The sequence below is a fragment of the Corvus kubaryi genome, unplaced genomic scaffold (genome assembly GCF_017639235.1).
Source record: "Corvus kubaryi isolate FWS band 111438036 unplaced genomic scaffold, C.kubaryi_AGA036_p1.0 37354, whole genome shotgun sequence".
In the NCBI taxonomy this organism is placed as follows: domain Eukaryota; kingdom Metazoa; phylum Chordata; class Aves; order Passeriformes; family Corvidae; genus Corvus; species Corvus kubaryi.
In genome coordinates, this window is record NW_024581116.1 from 3,722,599 (window position 1) to 3,739,586 (window position 16,988).

Sequence of the window (16,988 nt, forward strand, 5' to 3'; positions counted from 1 at the left end):
GACGGGGAGGTGGAATTGCGGACTCACAGCGTTATTTGGGTCGCGAAAGAGCTCTGAGATCAGAGTCCGGCCTTTGACCGAGCGGCACCGTGTCAGCTGAACCGCGGCCCTCAGTGCCATGTCCAGTCTTTCCTTAAACACCTCCAGGGACGGTGACTCCACCGCCTCCCTTGGCAGCCTATTCCAATGTCTAATCATCCGTCCTGTGAAGAAATTATTCTTAATATCCAGCCTAAACCTCCCCTGGCTCAGCCTGAGGCCATGTCCTCTTGTCCTGTCGCTTGTTATCTGGGAGAGGAGCCCGACCCCCCCCGGCTGCACCCTCCTGTCCGGGAGCTGTGAAGAGCCAGAAGGTCCCCCCTGAGCCTCCTTCTCTCCAGGCTGAGCCCCTTTCCCAGCTCCCTCAGCTGCTCCTCACCAGACTTGTGCTCCAGACCCTTCCCCAGCTCCCTTCCCTTCTCTGGACACGCTCCAGCCCCTCAATGTCCTTCCTGAACTGAGAGCCCCAGAACTGGACACAGCACTCGAGGTGCGGCCTCAGCAGTGCCCAGCACAGAGGGACGGTCACTGCCCTGGTCCTGCTGCCACACTATTGCTGGTGCAGCCCAGGTGCCACTGGCCTCCTTGCCCACTTGGGCACACCTGGCTCATGTTCAGCCACTGCCACCAGCACCCCCACGTCACAGGTGAGGTGTGTGTTTGGGGTGGGCTCCCCAGTACAGCCCTTGTGCAGGTGTCAAGAAGGGCAGGTTGTAAGGGTGTTGCTGCATGTCATAAATTTAATAGAAATTAAATAGAAATAGGGCTGGATGGGCTGTGACCCAACTGTAAAAACAAGGAGCAGAATTCATTCTCTGGACATCTGGAGGTGCTTCTTCAGTTAAAAAAATAAAAAAGTTTTGATTCTGCTGTTTTTTTCTAGACTTTTTTCTCCTCTTCTGTTCTGAGTCTCTAAATTTTCTATTTGTTTCCTGGCAGATGCTTTTCCCCACATTGTGATGTCCAGACCCACAACTACGCCCTGGAATGGAAATGAATTTTTCCTTCCTCATTTCACTAGAATCCAAACTGCTGAACTGGACAGAAATCCAAGCTAGGTTTCCCACCTTTCCTTTGCCACATATGAGTCCAAAGTCTGTGTCCTGTGTATGTACACAGACCCCCACCCCACTTCATGGCAGTGTACAAAACCATTATCCTCTTACTGATGCATGGGAACACAGAATCATAGAATTGTCAAGGTTGGAAGAGACCTTTACAGTCATCAAGTCCAACCATACAGAATCAAACACGATGCTTATTAATCCCTCTATAGCTGACACTGCCTATCTGATGAATATATATATACATGCACTGCCTATCTAGTGAATAAACAAATATTTTTTAATATATGTGTGTATGTATGTGATACCTTTCTCCCCTTCACCGCAGCTCTAGGGATTGTAGTAGGGGTCAAGGTTCTTTTAATTGTTTTCTTAATGTCTTTTTTTCCCTCCTTCATTACTGTTCTGTTACAGGTGTGAGGCTGAGCTAGTCCAAGCCTGGAGAATCACATTGCTGCTGTGCTTGGCAGAACCTGTGTGGATGCGGCTGTACTGCACAGAAAACTGAATTGGACCACACCTGTAGCACAAAGTTCATCACCCGATTCCTGGCCATGAACCCCACCCAGAAACTCTGGAGAAAGGGGAAAAAGGAAAAAGTTGTTACAAAACTGCACCTCTGTGTATTGAAATCTCTCATTGAGTGTCCCTCAACAGCCATGTGCTGTTCCATGATGTTACTCATCAGCTAGAAAAAACTGTGCTCACATTTATTGTTGGTTCAGGTTTGATTTTGGGCTCTCACTCGGATCCGGAGGTGTTGGGAGCTGCCTCTGCAGTGGCTGGGATCAGTCACTAGAGGGTACAGGTGCACCTGGATTTAAGGAACAACATGAGGAGCTGGAAATGATATCTGCCTTGGATGCCAGAAATGGTTCAGCTGCTTAACGCTGTTATAAAATGAAAGCAAAGCACGGACAAGAAGTTTGCTAATTCCACCAAAATGTTTAATACCATAATAGATTTTCATTGAAGTACAGAGCTAATGTGAATATTTGTACAAAATATGTGGTTAAAAATAGTATTGATTTATAATATATACAGATATGTCACATCTGTGTCAGAAATGCAGACACTTGAATGAAACCATGAGTAATGCTTTTAAATCTACAACAACATACACGAAATATTTCTGCAGCTACCCACAGAAGGACAACTTGCCAAACTGACACTTAAGAATCCACCAGTCCTTACAGATGGCATTTCTTTCTGAAGTTTCTGTACAAGAACTCTGCTCTAAAATGGATTCAGAACATTTACCTTCATTAACCCAACAGTGAAGAGAACACAACTGTGCGACACTAATGTAGACACAACTTTCTTGCACTAGATAAATGATCAGTTACAATAATTTGTTAAAAGAAGGCTGATTTTCTGGTGAGAATAGTAGAGAAGTTTAATCCTTCTTGCTGGATACTCTCAGTGTTGCAAGTGAGGAAGCCCCTGATTCAAAACTGAATCCTGAAGTCTGTTTTAAGGTTCTGAATATCTTCACTTTTCATTAACTTCAAGGCTGCTCACACTTCACAGCTTTCCCAGCCTTACTCCAGCAAGAATCTCCCTAACAAATGTCCCTATCTAGACTTTGTAGCCGCTGCATCAGGACACAATCCTGTATTAAGATGACTCTTGCTGCAGCCCCAGAATCTCTGTGTAGCAACTGAACGAACTGACAGAAGGGGAGAGAGAGCTCAGGCTGGTTTTTAAAGTTTTCTGAGCATCTCTGCAGTGGGGGCATTCAAGGTTCCTGCTCTTCCATCCAGAGGGCTGCTGCTGTTCTGCCTTTATCAGTGCTGCCTTCCCTTCCCTCCAAGCCAAAGAAAATATACCCCACACTTCAAATAGACCTGTGGGAAAGAGCTTTTACAGCACTTCCTCCCTTGTCATTTTACCCCTGAACGCTGCACTCTACATGTATTCAAAAAAAAAGAGCATAGCTACTGTTAGAAAAACATCTCCTTTTAAAAGGAGCCTGAAATATTGAAAGCTGCTGTACTCCCTCAGAAGATGGGTTAAACCAGGAAAAGCAGTATTTGGGGCTTTTGCTAGTGTAACTAGTTATTCAAGAACATTGCATGATGCTGAGTATAAATGAGAGCTGGGACTCTATTCCATACCTGGTTTTGCTTTTCGATAAACCAGAAGTAAATGTGATTTCTTAGCCAAAAGGGAATCAAGGAAATGGAAAGCTCTTACATTTACACTGGTATGTGAGAGAAAGCCTGAAACAGCAAAAGTTTAGTGATGAAGTCTTTGCCACTAAAGAAGGACCAAAACTAAATTCAGTAAAGGTTCTTTAGAGGATCTGAAAGTGCTGTGACTGTGATCAGTCTGATCCTGTGGGACACACAGCTCTCTGCTATCCACAGATAGCAGAGAAGCTTATTTCCCAGTGCTGTGTCCAGTGCCAAGCATGATGGAAGAGCCACAGCCGGCATGTCGCAAACACAGCATTTCAGTTGGGTAGATGAAGAAACTCACTGTGGTGAGGGAAGCTCTTTTGGTGCTCAAAGTGAAGAATAAACTAGGCCTCCTGCATTTCACCTCTAGAAGAGGTAAAAAGAACCCCAGAAGAAGTTCACTATTACTAGTTTTTCTAATTAAAACACAGAGGTTAAGGCCTGTTCTTTCCAAAGAAATTAAGGAGCTCAGAATTTACATCTCCAATGAGACTTCTTAAGCAGATCTAATTTTCAGAAGCATGAACAATCATCCTTTGAGAAACAAAGTTTTTTATGCCAGGCACACAGAAAAAGAAAAACAAATCATTTTTTTCCCAATCCAGATCTGAGCAATTCGATATCAGAATTTCACAGGACAGTTATCAGCAAACTCATCTCCCAGTTTCCAATCCTTTGCAAGACCCAGTACAAACTGATGCAAGACACATTAGTTTCAATTTTTTGTAATAATGAATGTTAACAGAACTCTTTCCCCAGCCTAGTTGGCAGCTGGATGCCATGTTCTTGTCCAAGCATTCATGGCCACTGCATCACCCATGATTATAAAAGCCCAGGGAGAACCATGCCGGGGGGCTGGGACGTGCCGAGCTTTTGCTCACCAGCGACTGCACTGCAGCTTTTTTTGTGTACGCCGAGCCAAATCCACAGCAAACCAGAGCAAGTTCACATGACTGTGAAACTGCAGCAGCTTAAAATGGAACATGGCATATCCTGCCAACAAGAAGGCTGTTTTCCCCCTAATTTCTACTGAAACAGAGTTTGGCCTATGTCACACATTTAAGCATTTTCAATTCTACCAGGGGCACACAACACACTACTCAGTTTATTGATATAGTTTAACTCTTTAAATGTTGCTTTTCCAAACGCCAATGCAAGCAGAACACAAGAATACTGTTTGCCATATTTATTATTTTAAACTAAGCTCTGAATTATACAAGTGTAAAAGTGATTAATTAGCCAGTAGCTTTTTAATACTCCTATAAAATATGACTAAATAGAATATTCCAAAAGTTATGTACAATACAATGGAAATGCTCATGGCATCTGTGACAGTGCTCAGACAAACCACTGGAATTGCATCCTGCCAGGAGTTCAGTCCATTACTTGGTACAAACAACAATCTGTATTTTTGCTGAAAGCTTCTTCAGTGTTGCTGAATGGGAGACAGGTGGAAAAGACCAAAATAAAACCAATCCACCCCTCTCACACAATTTAGGATCAAATTGATGCTACACAATTTATGCAGGGGGAGAATTTTTATAACCTAAAACATTTTACAGTAACTGTGGCTGTAGTCTTGCTATGGTTGAGGAAGGGATACTCTTCCCATATTTTCTTGGCTGAAAACAAAGTTTACTGGAGTGTGTCTGTGTATGTTAGGAAGGGGGGAGTTTGCATTACCTTGTCGTAATTACAAAAATCAAGGCCACAGAAATTTGTTGTTTTGTTCCAAAAGAGCAGATTCCAAAATACACTCTCTCCATGCACTGGAAATGTTTTCATGCTTCAACCTATACTGAGGAAGTCATTAAAATGTCAATTTCATATCTGAAGAACCCAGAAAGGACAAACAGGCAGCAGGCAACAGAAACAGCAGCTGTACTCCCCTGATTTCCTTCTTTTAATTTCCAAGGAGCAGCAGGAGCCATGCCCACCCAACAGAGGCCCTAGGGCATCACCTCCAGCCACTCCGGCCAGCTCCTGCACTGGGGAGGAAATTAAAATTATGTGGGCTGTGCCACTGTGCCTCAGGAGCCACAATGTAACACTGAGGCTTCATTCTTCCAGGGTTCCAGCATGAGAGAACTCACTGATAACCCTGTGAGAAGCGCAAGCCAGAGCAACTGACCCTGGAGAAGCTACAGAAAAGCAAATTCACACTCAAATGAGTAGGGGCTCTGCCTGTGATGTACTGAATAGGACAGTTCCCGTTTCAGATAGTCAGCATTTTTTGAAAGAAGCCTTCCTTCCATGTCAGGCAAGAACCAGCCTTTAGTAAAATACCAGCTTCTCTCATGAGTCCCAAATGCTGATGCTTTGATGATAGGGACATTATTCCATAATACCTGAAGCTCTTTTTTTAAACGATGGCCATTATTTTATCACATACAGGTGATATATAAGCTTTGACCATAGAGGCTGCTTTGAATTTTCAGGTTTGTAATTGTGTTTCTATTTCTGTGCTTCAAGCAATGAGCTGTGTCCTGCTGCCTCCAGGGTAGTACCACACAGCTTTACAAAGCACAGAGCAGTCACTGTACGGGGCCTCATTTTAAATGTTTGAAAATGCACTTTGAGGAAAGAACATTTAAGGTCCAGTGCTTTAATTTGCAGTACAATTTTACATCATTTGAGGCCAAAGTCCTTAGTTCAGAACCTCATCTCTCCAAAGTTTGAGGACATGGATGCAAGGACAAGATGTGGCCTCCTACAGCCTTGCCTGTAAAAAAAATCCATTGGTGATTATCTCTGATTGTTTATGTGTTTAAATCTTACTGTCCCTGTTTATACTGGGCTAAACCCCATGGACATCAGCTCTGGATGTGTTCTCAAAAAAGCCAGTGGTGTTACTCCTGGAATGCCATTTGTGGCCTAGGATGGTGTTTTCAACAGGATACATTCCTAGGGCTGTGACCTGAGTGACAATTTGTTTCCTTAAGACAATTTAAAATGTATCACTGAAAAAATAATTAAGTGACACCTCTAAGGAGTTACTTTAAGAAAACTCTACACAGATATCATGAGGATACTAAAGCCCGATTTTCTGTTCAGTCTGTGCTGTATTTAATGAGCAGTATTCTATCAGTGTAATACGCACACAACGATGCCCATAATCCAGTAACAATTACCACATTACAGAAATGTGCTGAGTAAAGAACTACATCTCATCAGGAATATCAGGAGGCTGTGGTGGTCAAGAGGATGAACTATGTGAGAATGACAAGTCCTCATTCCCAGACGTCCTCACCAGGCCCGCTGGGAATGCTATCTCCTGTCCTCACTGACAGAGCAACGTGCCTGTTGTCCAAGGGGGACTTGACTCTGCTGAAGCTTTGTAGCTTCGCTGCTAATTAAGGGTGTGATGGAACCCTCCCTCAGAAACCAGATCATTAGGTTTTACGACAAGAATCTTGATTACAGAACCTAAACTGACTTTTCAGATCCTAGAATAAGCTTCCAAAATGTATTTACTTATTTTAAGCTGTAAAGGATTTTAAACTGTGGAAGCTCACTGTGCCATTTTACAGTCACTTTGGGGAGTACAGCTGCAGCTAATTAGCTTAAAAATCCCACCATACCTTACACATATGCTTGGTTTCTGCAGTATTAATTTTAGTGGAACTACTCATGTGCATAAATTAAGCGCATGCTTAAATATATGCAAAATCTGAGCTCAAATGTCTAGAAAATATGTTCTCAAAATGACAAGTATGCATTAAAAAAATAAATCATCATGGAAGGTCTGCCAGACGGAGTCTGGGATCTGTCTGCTGTCAGCCATGATGCAAACACAGAACAGTTTTTGTAACCCAGTATATATTGCAAGTGAAAGAAACATGCAGGACAGGGTGAAAAAGAGGATTCAGTTGCATGCAGTCTAATTTCAAGTGTGTAATTATGGTCCTGTTTTCTTTGGCCTAAAAAAAGACAAAAAAAAAAAAACCCAACAAAAGAATTTTAACTAACCTCTGCTCACCTCCACAAACCCAAACTGCAGACAGCTCAAGAAGGGCTTTGAAGCACAGGAAGTGGGGAGGGAAAAGGGCTGAATATTAGAGATGTGCAAGTAATTACTGACAGTTTCAGGGCTGTTCACCACACCACTAGGAAAGCATTCAGCCTGTATCATTACTGGAACATACAGCTATGACAGGAGCAAGGAATCCCATCTTACATGAGCAGTCAATCAGCTCCTCTTCTGCAGACCCGGAGAGAAGCACCACTCATCCCCTGATGGAAGATAAACTGACAATCCCTACTGATATTCAGGCTCCCTCCTCCTCAGAGAGAAGGACTGACAGACACCAGACCCCCCAGCAGCTGCTGCCTCTCCCCTCAGCCCAGAGAACTCCATCTCACATCCCTGTCACCATTTCAGACCACCATTCCCTACAGCTGTTGGTGGAATAGAGTTGTTTTCTGTTGTTTCTCAAAATGTTTTAAAGATAGTATTCCTTACAGAAAATTCTGGGGGGGGGTGGTGAAAAGGCCACCAAGCTGCTAGTGGAGTAAAAACAACACACCTACCCCCTTAAAAAAGAGTGAAAAGGGAAAAGACTAAGGTCTGTTGGGAAGTGAGGAGGGCAGAGGAGCAGGCTGCTCGATGAAGGGCAGTAGCAATCCTGGGAGTTTGAATATCAAGCCTGATATCGGCCTAATTCCCACCCAAACGGTATCTCTGGTAGTGGTGTTTCAGCATGCAAATTATAGCCGTGAAAAGATCCTCAGACTGAAACCCTCCCTTGTTTCCTCAGCCTTGTTTTGTCCTTTCCAGCTAGATCTATCAGTTAGTGTGTGATATGGTTACAGGTACAAAGATCATTTTCCTAGCCCTTTTGTTACAGAGGCTTGATTACTGTGAAGGGGTTTCAATGACCTTAATGTCCCGGTGCTCAGAAGGCAAAGGCTGCCTTTCAACAGAACAAAGCAAACAAAAACCAAGAGCTGTGCTGGAGGAGAGAGAAGTGCTGCTTCTGCGGGAGAGGCTCAGTTAGATACAGGTGGTGGCACACCGGGGCGTCGAGTTTGAATGATTTTTGGCTTTGGAGAATTCTTTGGGTCCTCGTCATCTTCCATGTCGCTGTCACAGACGTGCACTACCACACTGGGAGTGGACTCTGTTCCTGCGTGCAGCTCATATTTCTCTCCTGGAAGCAGAGAAAAGCAGTCACGTAAAGAGATGGCAATCTAAGTAGCAACACAGCCTGTGGCACTCCTGGACTGCAGAATACTCCACACCTGGACAGGGAGGTGAGTGTGTGCTGCTGCTCCTAAATACAGGTGAGCACCAGCACAGCTGGACTCTGTCAGCTACCACAACACATCCTGGGGATCCTGCCCCAGGAGGCAGTTTGATCAGAGGTCTGTAAGGCATGATAAAATACACACACCCTTTTGTCTGTAGTGGTGTTTGGCACCAATATTGGTGGCTAACAGCACTGAGATAAACCCACAAAGTACGCAGAGGAGAAAGAACACAGAAGTTCATGGTTAAAAAGAGGAACTGGAACCCAACCTATCCAACCTTTGGTCTGAAGTCATTTCACACCTGTTAGGTTGGGGTTGTTCTTTATTTTTGCTGTGGCGTTCCTTCAGTCCCATTTAAAGTCCACTTGTCGCCCTCAGACATATTTCAACACTTAATCTAATTTCTCCAGAAATAAAAAACCCACATATCTCTGCTCCAGATGGATTTTGAGTTTCAAAGCTGTTTAGCTGGAGCTGCAACAAATTTTGTTTCTGCAGATGTGATTACAGAGCAGTCTATAACTGCTCACTAGAGCAGGCTGAACGCCTAAACAGTACATTATATTTTCTTCCTTATTTAAGTCTCAACACTCAACACAGTACTCCTCTGATGAACATGGCTTTTTTTTTTTTTTTTTCCCCCACAGAATATATTCTGAGTTGGAAAGGACCCACAAGGATCATCAAGTTCAACTCTTAAGTGAATGGCCCATACAGGCGTGGGTGTTTACCTGCAAAAGTCCACAAGCAAACAAGGGATCAGACATAGGACTTTCAGTCCTGAATTGAGCCTGCTGGCACTATACATATTCTGGATTGGACATGGTATACAAGTAGGTATTGGTCATTAAATTGCAAGGAATTAATGTAAGAGTTTTAAGAAAAAAACATTGTCTGCAAAATCTTCTGAGATGAGGAAGGTGAGGCCCCAGCCATCCCAGATCGCCTCTGTAGTGCAGTGGCTCCTAAATGCTGCACCACTGGCAGAACCCAGAAGTGCCAGGTGTTACACCATGGAAGCAAATAGCAGTCCCTGTCTCAAAGCACTTGTGGCTTGCTTGTGGGACTAATTTGGAGTTTTATTTGTTGGCCACTTTGTGGCAGAGTAATTCATGTGAGGAAGAGCTTGCAGGTTTGGCCCTGCATTAGCACATACAGCTCTGGGACTGTGTTCACATGCTCTTTGTGCTGACAAATTCCTTGGTCCAAATAAGCCTGGGTGGCTTGAGACTAGAGGACACGCTGTATTTTTGCCTAAAAACAAGGAGGCAGCTAGTGAATAATAGCTATAAGTCAGGCATCTTGCTGTGAGAAATATTTTACTGCTGTGATACCATTAATGTTGACATTTAACTGCTCTATTTTTGGCAACCTTTCCTCTGAATCCAAATTGAGCAAAGCGTTACAGGTCTTGCTGATAGGCTAAAATATAAAAAGAGAAATAGCTTGGTTGTGCTGCATTGAGGAATTATATGGTTTTTCTTTGCCCATTTTTCCCTGTGGGTCTCAGCTAATTTCTCAGCTCTGGGCTGACGTCAGTGCCGCCAGCCAGCACCGAGGGCTGCATTGGTCACTGTCACCACGGGCAGCTCCGCAGGGCTGCGCACACGCAGCGCCGGCCTGTCTTCCCACACCAGCACCGCCAAGGAAATCAGATTCACTGCCCTCTTAAAAGGTAATAATCCCAGTTCAAATGCCACATTCTTTTACTGCTCAAATCCCTCCCAGAAGGACTCTTTCCACTGAAAAAGAACAGTGGAAATAAGTACAGATGCAAGGAAAAATATTCAGATGCCTCTGGCACAAGTAACTGCAGCAGCAATTAATGTCACTTTGCAAACCAAAATGTGATGCACTCATAAATTAAGTTTTTAAGGCATACAGTTATTTCTGAGCACAAATGAGCTGCAGACTCTGTTCTGTACTCAGCATTATTCATGCCTGCAGAGCTGTGGCTCAAACACCACAAAACCTTTTCATGGCTGAGTTAGGAACAGGGCAACAGTAACCGTGGGACTTTTGTACCGCTGTATCTTGTTCCAAACATAATCACTGTTTGCGGAAAAACACTGAGGTGATAAGCACAAAATAAAAATCCAGTAGATACAGCCAGATTAGCCCTTCCCTTCTGCCTTTTTTCTGTATTTTTTTTCTTTTCTCTTAAACTTAACACCTCCAGCATAAAAAAACCCCCAAAAAACTAAGTCTGTAGCAGTTCAGCTACTGAAGTAATGGCTGAGTCAGTGGATTTATGTTTACAAGACCTAGGTTATCTCAAGCTGTGAGCAGCAAGTGGGGTTAACACAGGTAAGACTCACCAATTTCTGTAACTAAAACCACCCCAGCATTTGTCCAGTGACCTCATTCAGCTGTCTCTGACATTCAGCATGTCTCATTCAGCATGTCTCTGTGTTCTCAGGCCCTACACTGATCCATGCTCCTGCTTCTGCTGGAGCCTGGAGAATTCTTACAGGCTACCTAAGCCAAAGGATTCTTGAGGAGAGGGGTCTTTCTCCTCCAGCCTATCTCTATCCTTTAATAAAAAGTTTAAACCTTCACATAACCTAATAGTGGCAACTCACATAAATTTACTCAGAAAAATATCACAAACTGTAGTGGTTTGGTCCAAAATACTCATTACTGTTTATCTGCTGTGAGATAAGAGTTAGGAGAAATGCAAAACAGGCACCAAACTTGAAAGAATATAAAGAAGTTTATTAACAGACCTAAAAGAAGAAGGAAAAAAAATTATACCACCTTCAGAACTCTCCTCCTCCCCCCACCTTCCTCCCTTCTCCCACTGACAATGTGAAAAGACAACCCTTGAGATGTTCAGTCTGTTTACCACTTCCATAATAACCTTGTTCAGTCCATTTAGAAAGAGAAGTCTCTTCTTGCTCATGCTATGAAAACATTATCACAACGAGACAGCCGCCCACTTCCAAATATTGTTCAGTCCATTTAGGAAGAGGAGTCTCTCTGCCTGCGTGTGAGTCCTTTCCCCCGACTTGCAGCTTTTCCCGCAACTGCTTTCGAGGGTCCACTCTTGAAGTTTTTTGGGGTATAATTTTAAGGTTGAGCCGTTCAGAAACAAAAACAGAGGCCCTTCTCCTTCCCTGGGAGCAAAGGGTCTTCCTCATCTTCATCGTTAGGACTATCTCTGGGAGCATCTCTAGGGACTGAGGTTTTCTCCTTTCCCAGTTGGAGCAAAAGTCCTCATCTGGTTCATCTCTACGGACTGAGGTTTTCTCCTTTCCCGTTTGGAGCAAAAGTCCTCATCTGGTTCATCTCTCCCTGTCCAAACTTCTCATGAAATTACAGCTGCGTCAGCATCTGCCTATCTCAGCGCAGGTGCTTTTGCTCACGAGTTGAACACTCCACCCCCCATATCTTCATGAAATTACAACAGGATACTCTGATATATCATAGCTTCACAACAGAATTTCAGCTTTATGCATCTCCTCTCTCTCTTCCCTCAGGTTTTCAGCTCTTCACAGCAGTAAAAGGGTTAATCTCACCTCGGCCTTGCAGCTTTGCAGCTGGAATGTTGAATTTTTCTTATCGAAGTGGAGAGGGGGGAGAGCCGAGCCGCTCCGGCTGCCCACGGCAAGGCAGTGGGGGGGGGTTCCACGGCTGGAACAGGTCCATGGCTTCAGGATGGCTGTGGCCCGGCCCGGCCTGGCCCAAGCAGGGCCTGGCCGGGCCCACTGGGCCCTGCTCGGGCCCTGCAGCCACTTGTGCCAGCGCCGGAAATGAGAGAGAGCTTGGAGGGGGAGTTTGCCTATTCTTAAATGTGGATCACAGAGGTGATCACAACTTTAAGTGGCTAAGAGAATTGTCCATATTCAAACTGGCCAGCTGATAGGTTCTATCAGTTCCCAGAGGAAACTGTAAGCACCCCTTAGCAAGGACGTCCCTTCCGGGACTATGCTTGCTAACCTATGACACAAACTTTATCCAATATACTCAAACATAACCTCTGCCTTCAGGGAAGAATTCAGCTGTGGCACCTCCACTACAAAGTCCGAAAAACTTTCTGATAAACCCCTGAAAATAGCAGTGATGTTGCTCTCTATCCATTTGCTTTGCTGAAGAAAAACAGTAAGAATTTGAAGTTTCCCCGCTTAACAATGAGCACAGCTGCTTTTATGTCACTGAGCCCAACCTTTTGTGACCACATGAGCCAGGAGTAAACCCACAGCCTCGGGTGACGCAAGAAAGATGACCACAGAAGCAACTTTCGGTATTTCAGAATTAAAAATAATGGTATAGGATTTTCTATCCCTTTGTGAGTCAGTACTGTGACCTTTCATTGATGTTGCAGCTCCTAACAGGGCCCATTTGTCCAGCAAAGTTGATATTCATATACATAAGGAATAATGAATAAATGCTAATTTTAATGTGTAGCTATCTCATCCCTAAATCAATCTCATGAGCAAAGGCTAATGAGTTCAGAGCTGCCCATTCCATGTAAATGTGGCATTAGCATCATAAAAATACCTTCCCCTTACAGTCCCTTCATCTAAGGGCTTTACAAATACCAGGGTGCAAATAATAGGAGGTCCTTTGTTTGTGACAGAAGAGCTACAGCCCATCCCACAAAATACCTCCACAGAACACTTCTACAACATGGATCTGCCATAGCAAAGCAGAGGAACTGCTCCCTGGAATCCCATGACTGATGCTGCAGGAGCAGGGCATCCTCCTCTCCCAACCAGAGGAACAATTTTCTCCATCCACCAGCTCCCCGGTACCCTGCCCCTGGTAAAAGGAGGGAAGGGAAAAAGCAGCCACAGAACAGCAGGGAGAGGAAGGACAGAGATGAAAAGTTTTATCTATCACCATTTGTTTGCCCCTCCATCCCCTTTTAATCCTTCCTGGGAGTCATATGAAATATTTAGGATTTCCTTTGAATCAGTGATGACAAACACAAGAGTTTGAAAACACATGAGCAGAAAATCTGCCTCGAGAGACTGTCTGAAATCTCTGTGTATGGCATTTCCTGGGCAGGGTCCTGCTCTCACCTGTTCTCCCCTTCCCTAGGGAAGGGTGAGCCAAATCGGGGGCAGAGCAGGGGCAGGTGCTGCGCATCCTCCTCAAGAAGCCCAGCTAGATCATAGCAGGAACAGCCACTTCTGAATTGCTCAGAAACAAAAATGAAACCAAGAGCCAACAGCCAAGTGGCACAGACATCTGCCAGGCCTCTTCTGTATCCCAAGAGCCACCACTGTGGACTCAAGAGCCACCATGTGTGACACTTCAGAATGGTGCTTTCATAATGTGAAAAATGTATTGTGCAAGACCTGGAGGAGTAGCCTGAGGTGCAAAGCCTGCTGGAATGCTGATAAGGGGCTCTGTAACATGGAGAGGAGTGCAACTGGTGTAGACTTGTCTGTAAGGGCTACTGGACATGGTGCCCTGCACTGCCTTTCCAACAGTGCCTGAAGCTGTGGAGGCAAGTGGCCACTGACAGAGTGCAAAACTGCACGAGAGAATGCATGGAGCAAAAAAAGTGCTCAGCACCCTGACCTGTGCTGGGTGTTACTGTATGGTGCAGATCCCATCAGTGCAGCTGTGATCTGTGAATCAAACTCATGGGAGAAAAGCAATTTCTCTGGGCAACCACAGTGTGGGCAGCAGGGGTTGTGAGGGGTTGAGGCCGACAAGGGGAAGCCAGGGTGGCACCTGGGATCCTGGGGAAAAGGCATTCTGGAGTGCAGAGTTAGAAATGAGGGGGTACAGGGCAGTCTGTTGTGAAGAAAGACGCAGTGGAGGAAGGAGGGCATGTATGGACAGGTTGGGGATTGGATATGGAAAGAGAAGGACTGCTTTCCAGAAAAGAAAGGGCATATTCTAGTGCCAGGAGGGTGGTTTGTAAATCACTGCACTAATAAATGGCAAACAGCTGCCTTTCGTTTGAGAGGAGCAGCTCTGCTGTAGATACAGCCTGGAGCTGGCAACTCCCTCTCCTTCTACCTTGCAAATGTTTCTCATATAAAATATATTTGCAAGGTGGGGTGGTTGCTTGGTTGTTTGCCTGTCCGGTCCAGGTTGTATCCTCACCTGGCCTAACTTGGAGCTAACTTTTTCCTACAGGAATGCTTGCAACCTACCAATCTGTTCTCTAGTCTTGGCCCTGATGTCTTCACATCTTCATCAGCATTTCAAACGATTGGAAGTTCTCTTGACAGTGGAAGTGTTTTCTATTAAACAGATTAACAAGTACACTCCCTTATTTGCAATATTTCGAGAAGACTGTAGGCTGGAGGTCAGCACCAGGAAGTCACGGTTCCTGGCTCTGACTGATCTACAGCACTCTGTTCATGCCTCATTTAAAGCCTAATTTCTGCATCTGCAGAAAGTGAGAATATACATCAATCATCCAGGAACTTAATTAAATATGCCACTATCTTCCCTAAGGAGTAAATGCACCCTCACTGATCTCAAATTCATGGGAAGGAGCCAAAAACCAGCTTCCTTTTGAGCACAGAAAGAAATCTGTTCCATTAGATCTCCGAGATGCCAGCCTGTCACTGCTGCAGCAAGAACACCTGTCCCAAAACTGATGGCACACAGCAAATCTTTAACTCACTTCCAGCATACTCCTTATACTCTGGAGCAAATCTCCCAACACTTTGCCCCCAGGAACAGTTTTGCTCTCTAATTTTGCACCTGTGATGATTATGGCACCATACTGTGACAGGAGATGACCTGGATTCAGGGAATTGGAAAGGAGCATGGGTCTGTGTCCAAGTGGCACTTCTTGCATTCCCACTGAAGTAGGACAGTAAAACTCATCTTATGCTGAGGGCATACAAGACACTGTTCACTATTTAGAAGCTCTAATGAGTTTTCTTAGTCCTCAGATGGTTATTTTACCAAATCACTGCATTTATCACAGCAAAGATTCCTCATAAGTTAAAGACATGGAAGTCAGATTCTAACATTCACAGCTCTGTAAACAACTGTGCCAAATGAGTATTTTTCGACAGCTGATAAGCCATAGTTACATTTTTAAATTGTATTTTTGAATGAAAAAAATCTCACTTCTCTGAGGCTACCAATGCTGTTTGATGTCCAGCAGTGTTTTACTGCTGCAATACTAAGAAATGAGTGTTAGTGGGATTTGTTTTTCAATGAAATTCTAAACATAGTAAATGCACAACTGAGAACAGCAACACTATTTTAAACCCGCCGCTGCAGTTAACTAAAATTGATCCCTCTAACAAGTGCTAAAAATAGAAAGAAGAGAGCACACAATGGCTTTTCATACTGCTCCCTGCAGGCTCCTTAAATCCGGGTGAATTTGACCTTCACGCAATGCTGCCCCAGAGTGTGGGACAATGAGTGATATTTCACATTCCACTGCTCCAGAACAGGAATTGATTTATTACCCAGCTAACTCGGGAATTTGTTTACATGTTTCCATTTATAACACTGCTGCATCAAAGGGAAAAAAAAAAAAAAGGAGGTTATTGTTTTTCTTTTATTCAGCAGTTTAGAAGCAAACTATCACTCCTGGAAATAATAATATGCAATATAGTATAAAGTCTTACACCTGATTGCCTTTTTCTATGGGCTTTCCTGCTGAAGGGGAATAAACCATAGGAATCTCCTGATACATATTTTCCTCATTAGAGATCCCATGTGAAAAAAATAGGAGATAATCCTGCAAACCTTGTTAATCATGAAACATCTTCCTGCACCCCACGCACTCCAGCTCTGAGTTACTTTGGTGCAGTTGCACAAAAGCCCCAATGATGAGATGTCTGCAATTGGAAGCTACTCCCAGAGCGAGCAAGCAACATCCCCAGTACAGCTGGGGAGAAAACAATTCTCTCATCCCACAACAATTTCAAAAATAAACTGCTAAATTTTCATGAGCTCACCCCCACAATTGTTATTAGATTGGATCTGAAATGTTTTATTTTGGTAGGAAGATAATTTAATAGGCTATTTTTTCCCCGTGGCTTATGAATGTAAATTAGATTAATTTGTAAATGATACTGCTTAGACCTGAAACTGGAACCTTTCTCATTTTGAAAGTTCTAAAACAGGATGCTTTAACAGCTTTGAAAGAAAACTGTTTGTAAAGATGACTTAATTAAATCAAAAGTAACCCTCTCCTATGTAAAGTTTTGGTTTCATCAGATGAGCATTTTCCAAGGGAAAGCATTGCTTGAAAATCCCAGCTAGCTTTAATTCCTGGCATTAGCCGAAGGTGGGAAGACAGAAGAAAGCCTGGATGCATTATCCATTGACATTTATCCTGTGCTAACGGAGGCTACAACTTACGCCATTCCTCCTGCGTAGTTTTCAGCAGGAAATGAGCCTTCCTAACAGAGCAATCCCACTGGGACTGAGGAACAGTAGTCCTCTCTCAACAAGCAATGTGAGAGACTCTCCACTCCAGTGGAGGTGCCTGTGAGAAATCTGCACCTTGGAAAGCAGTACC

General features: G+C 44.0%; 1 protein-coding gene across 2 annotated transcripts in view; it reads right to left on the reverse strand.

Moving 5' to 3' along the window:
* Positions 1-2,028: 2,028 nt before the first annotated feature.
* The window catches only part of RCAN2 (regulator of calcineurin 2), an 85,695-nt gene continuing 70,735 nt past the window's right edge, over positions 2,029-16,988 (reverse strand). For both annotated transcript variants that reach the window (XM_042032815.1, XM_042032816.1), the window contains one exon: positions 2,029-8,433. In XM_042032815.1, coding sequence (XP_041888749.1) covers positions 8,273-8,433 — 161 coding nt within the window. In that variant the 3' untranslated portion in view covers positions 2,029-8,272. The remainder of the gene's footprint in view (positions 8,434-16,988) is intronic.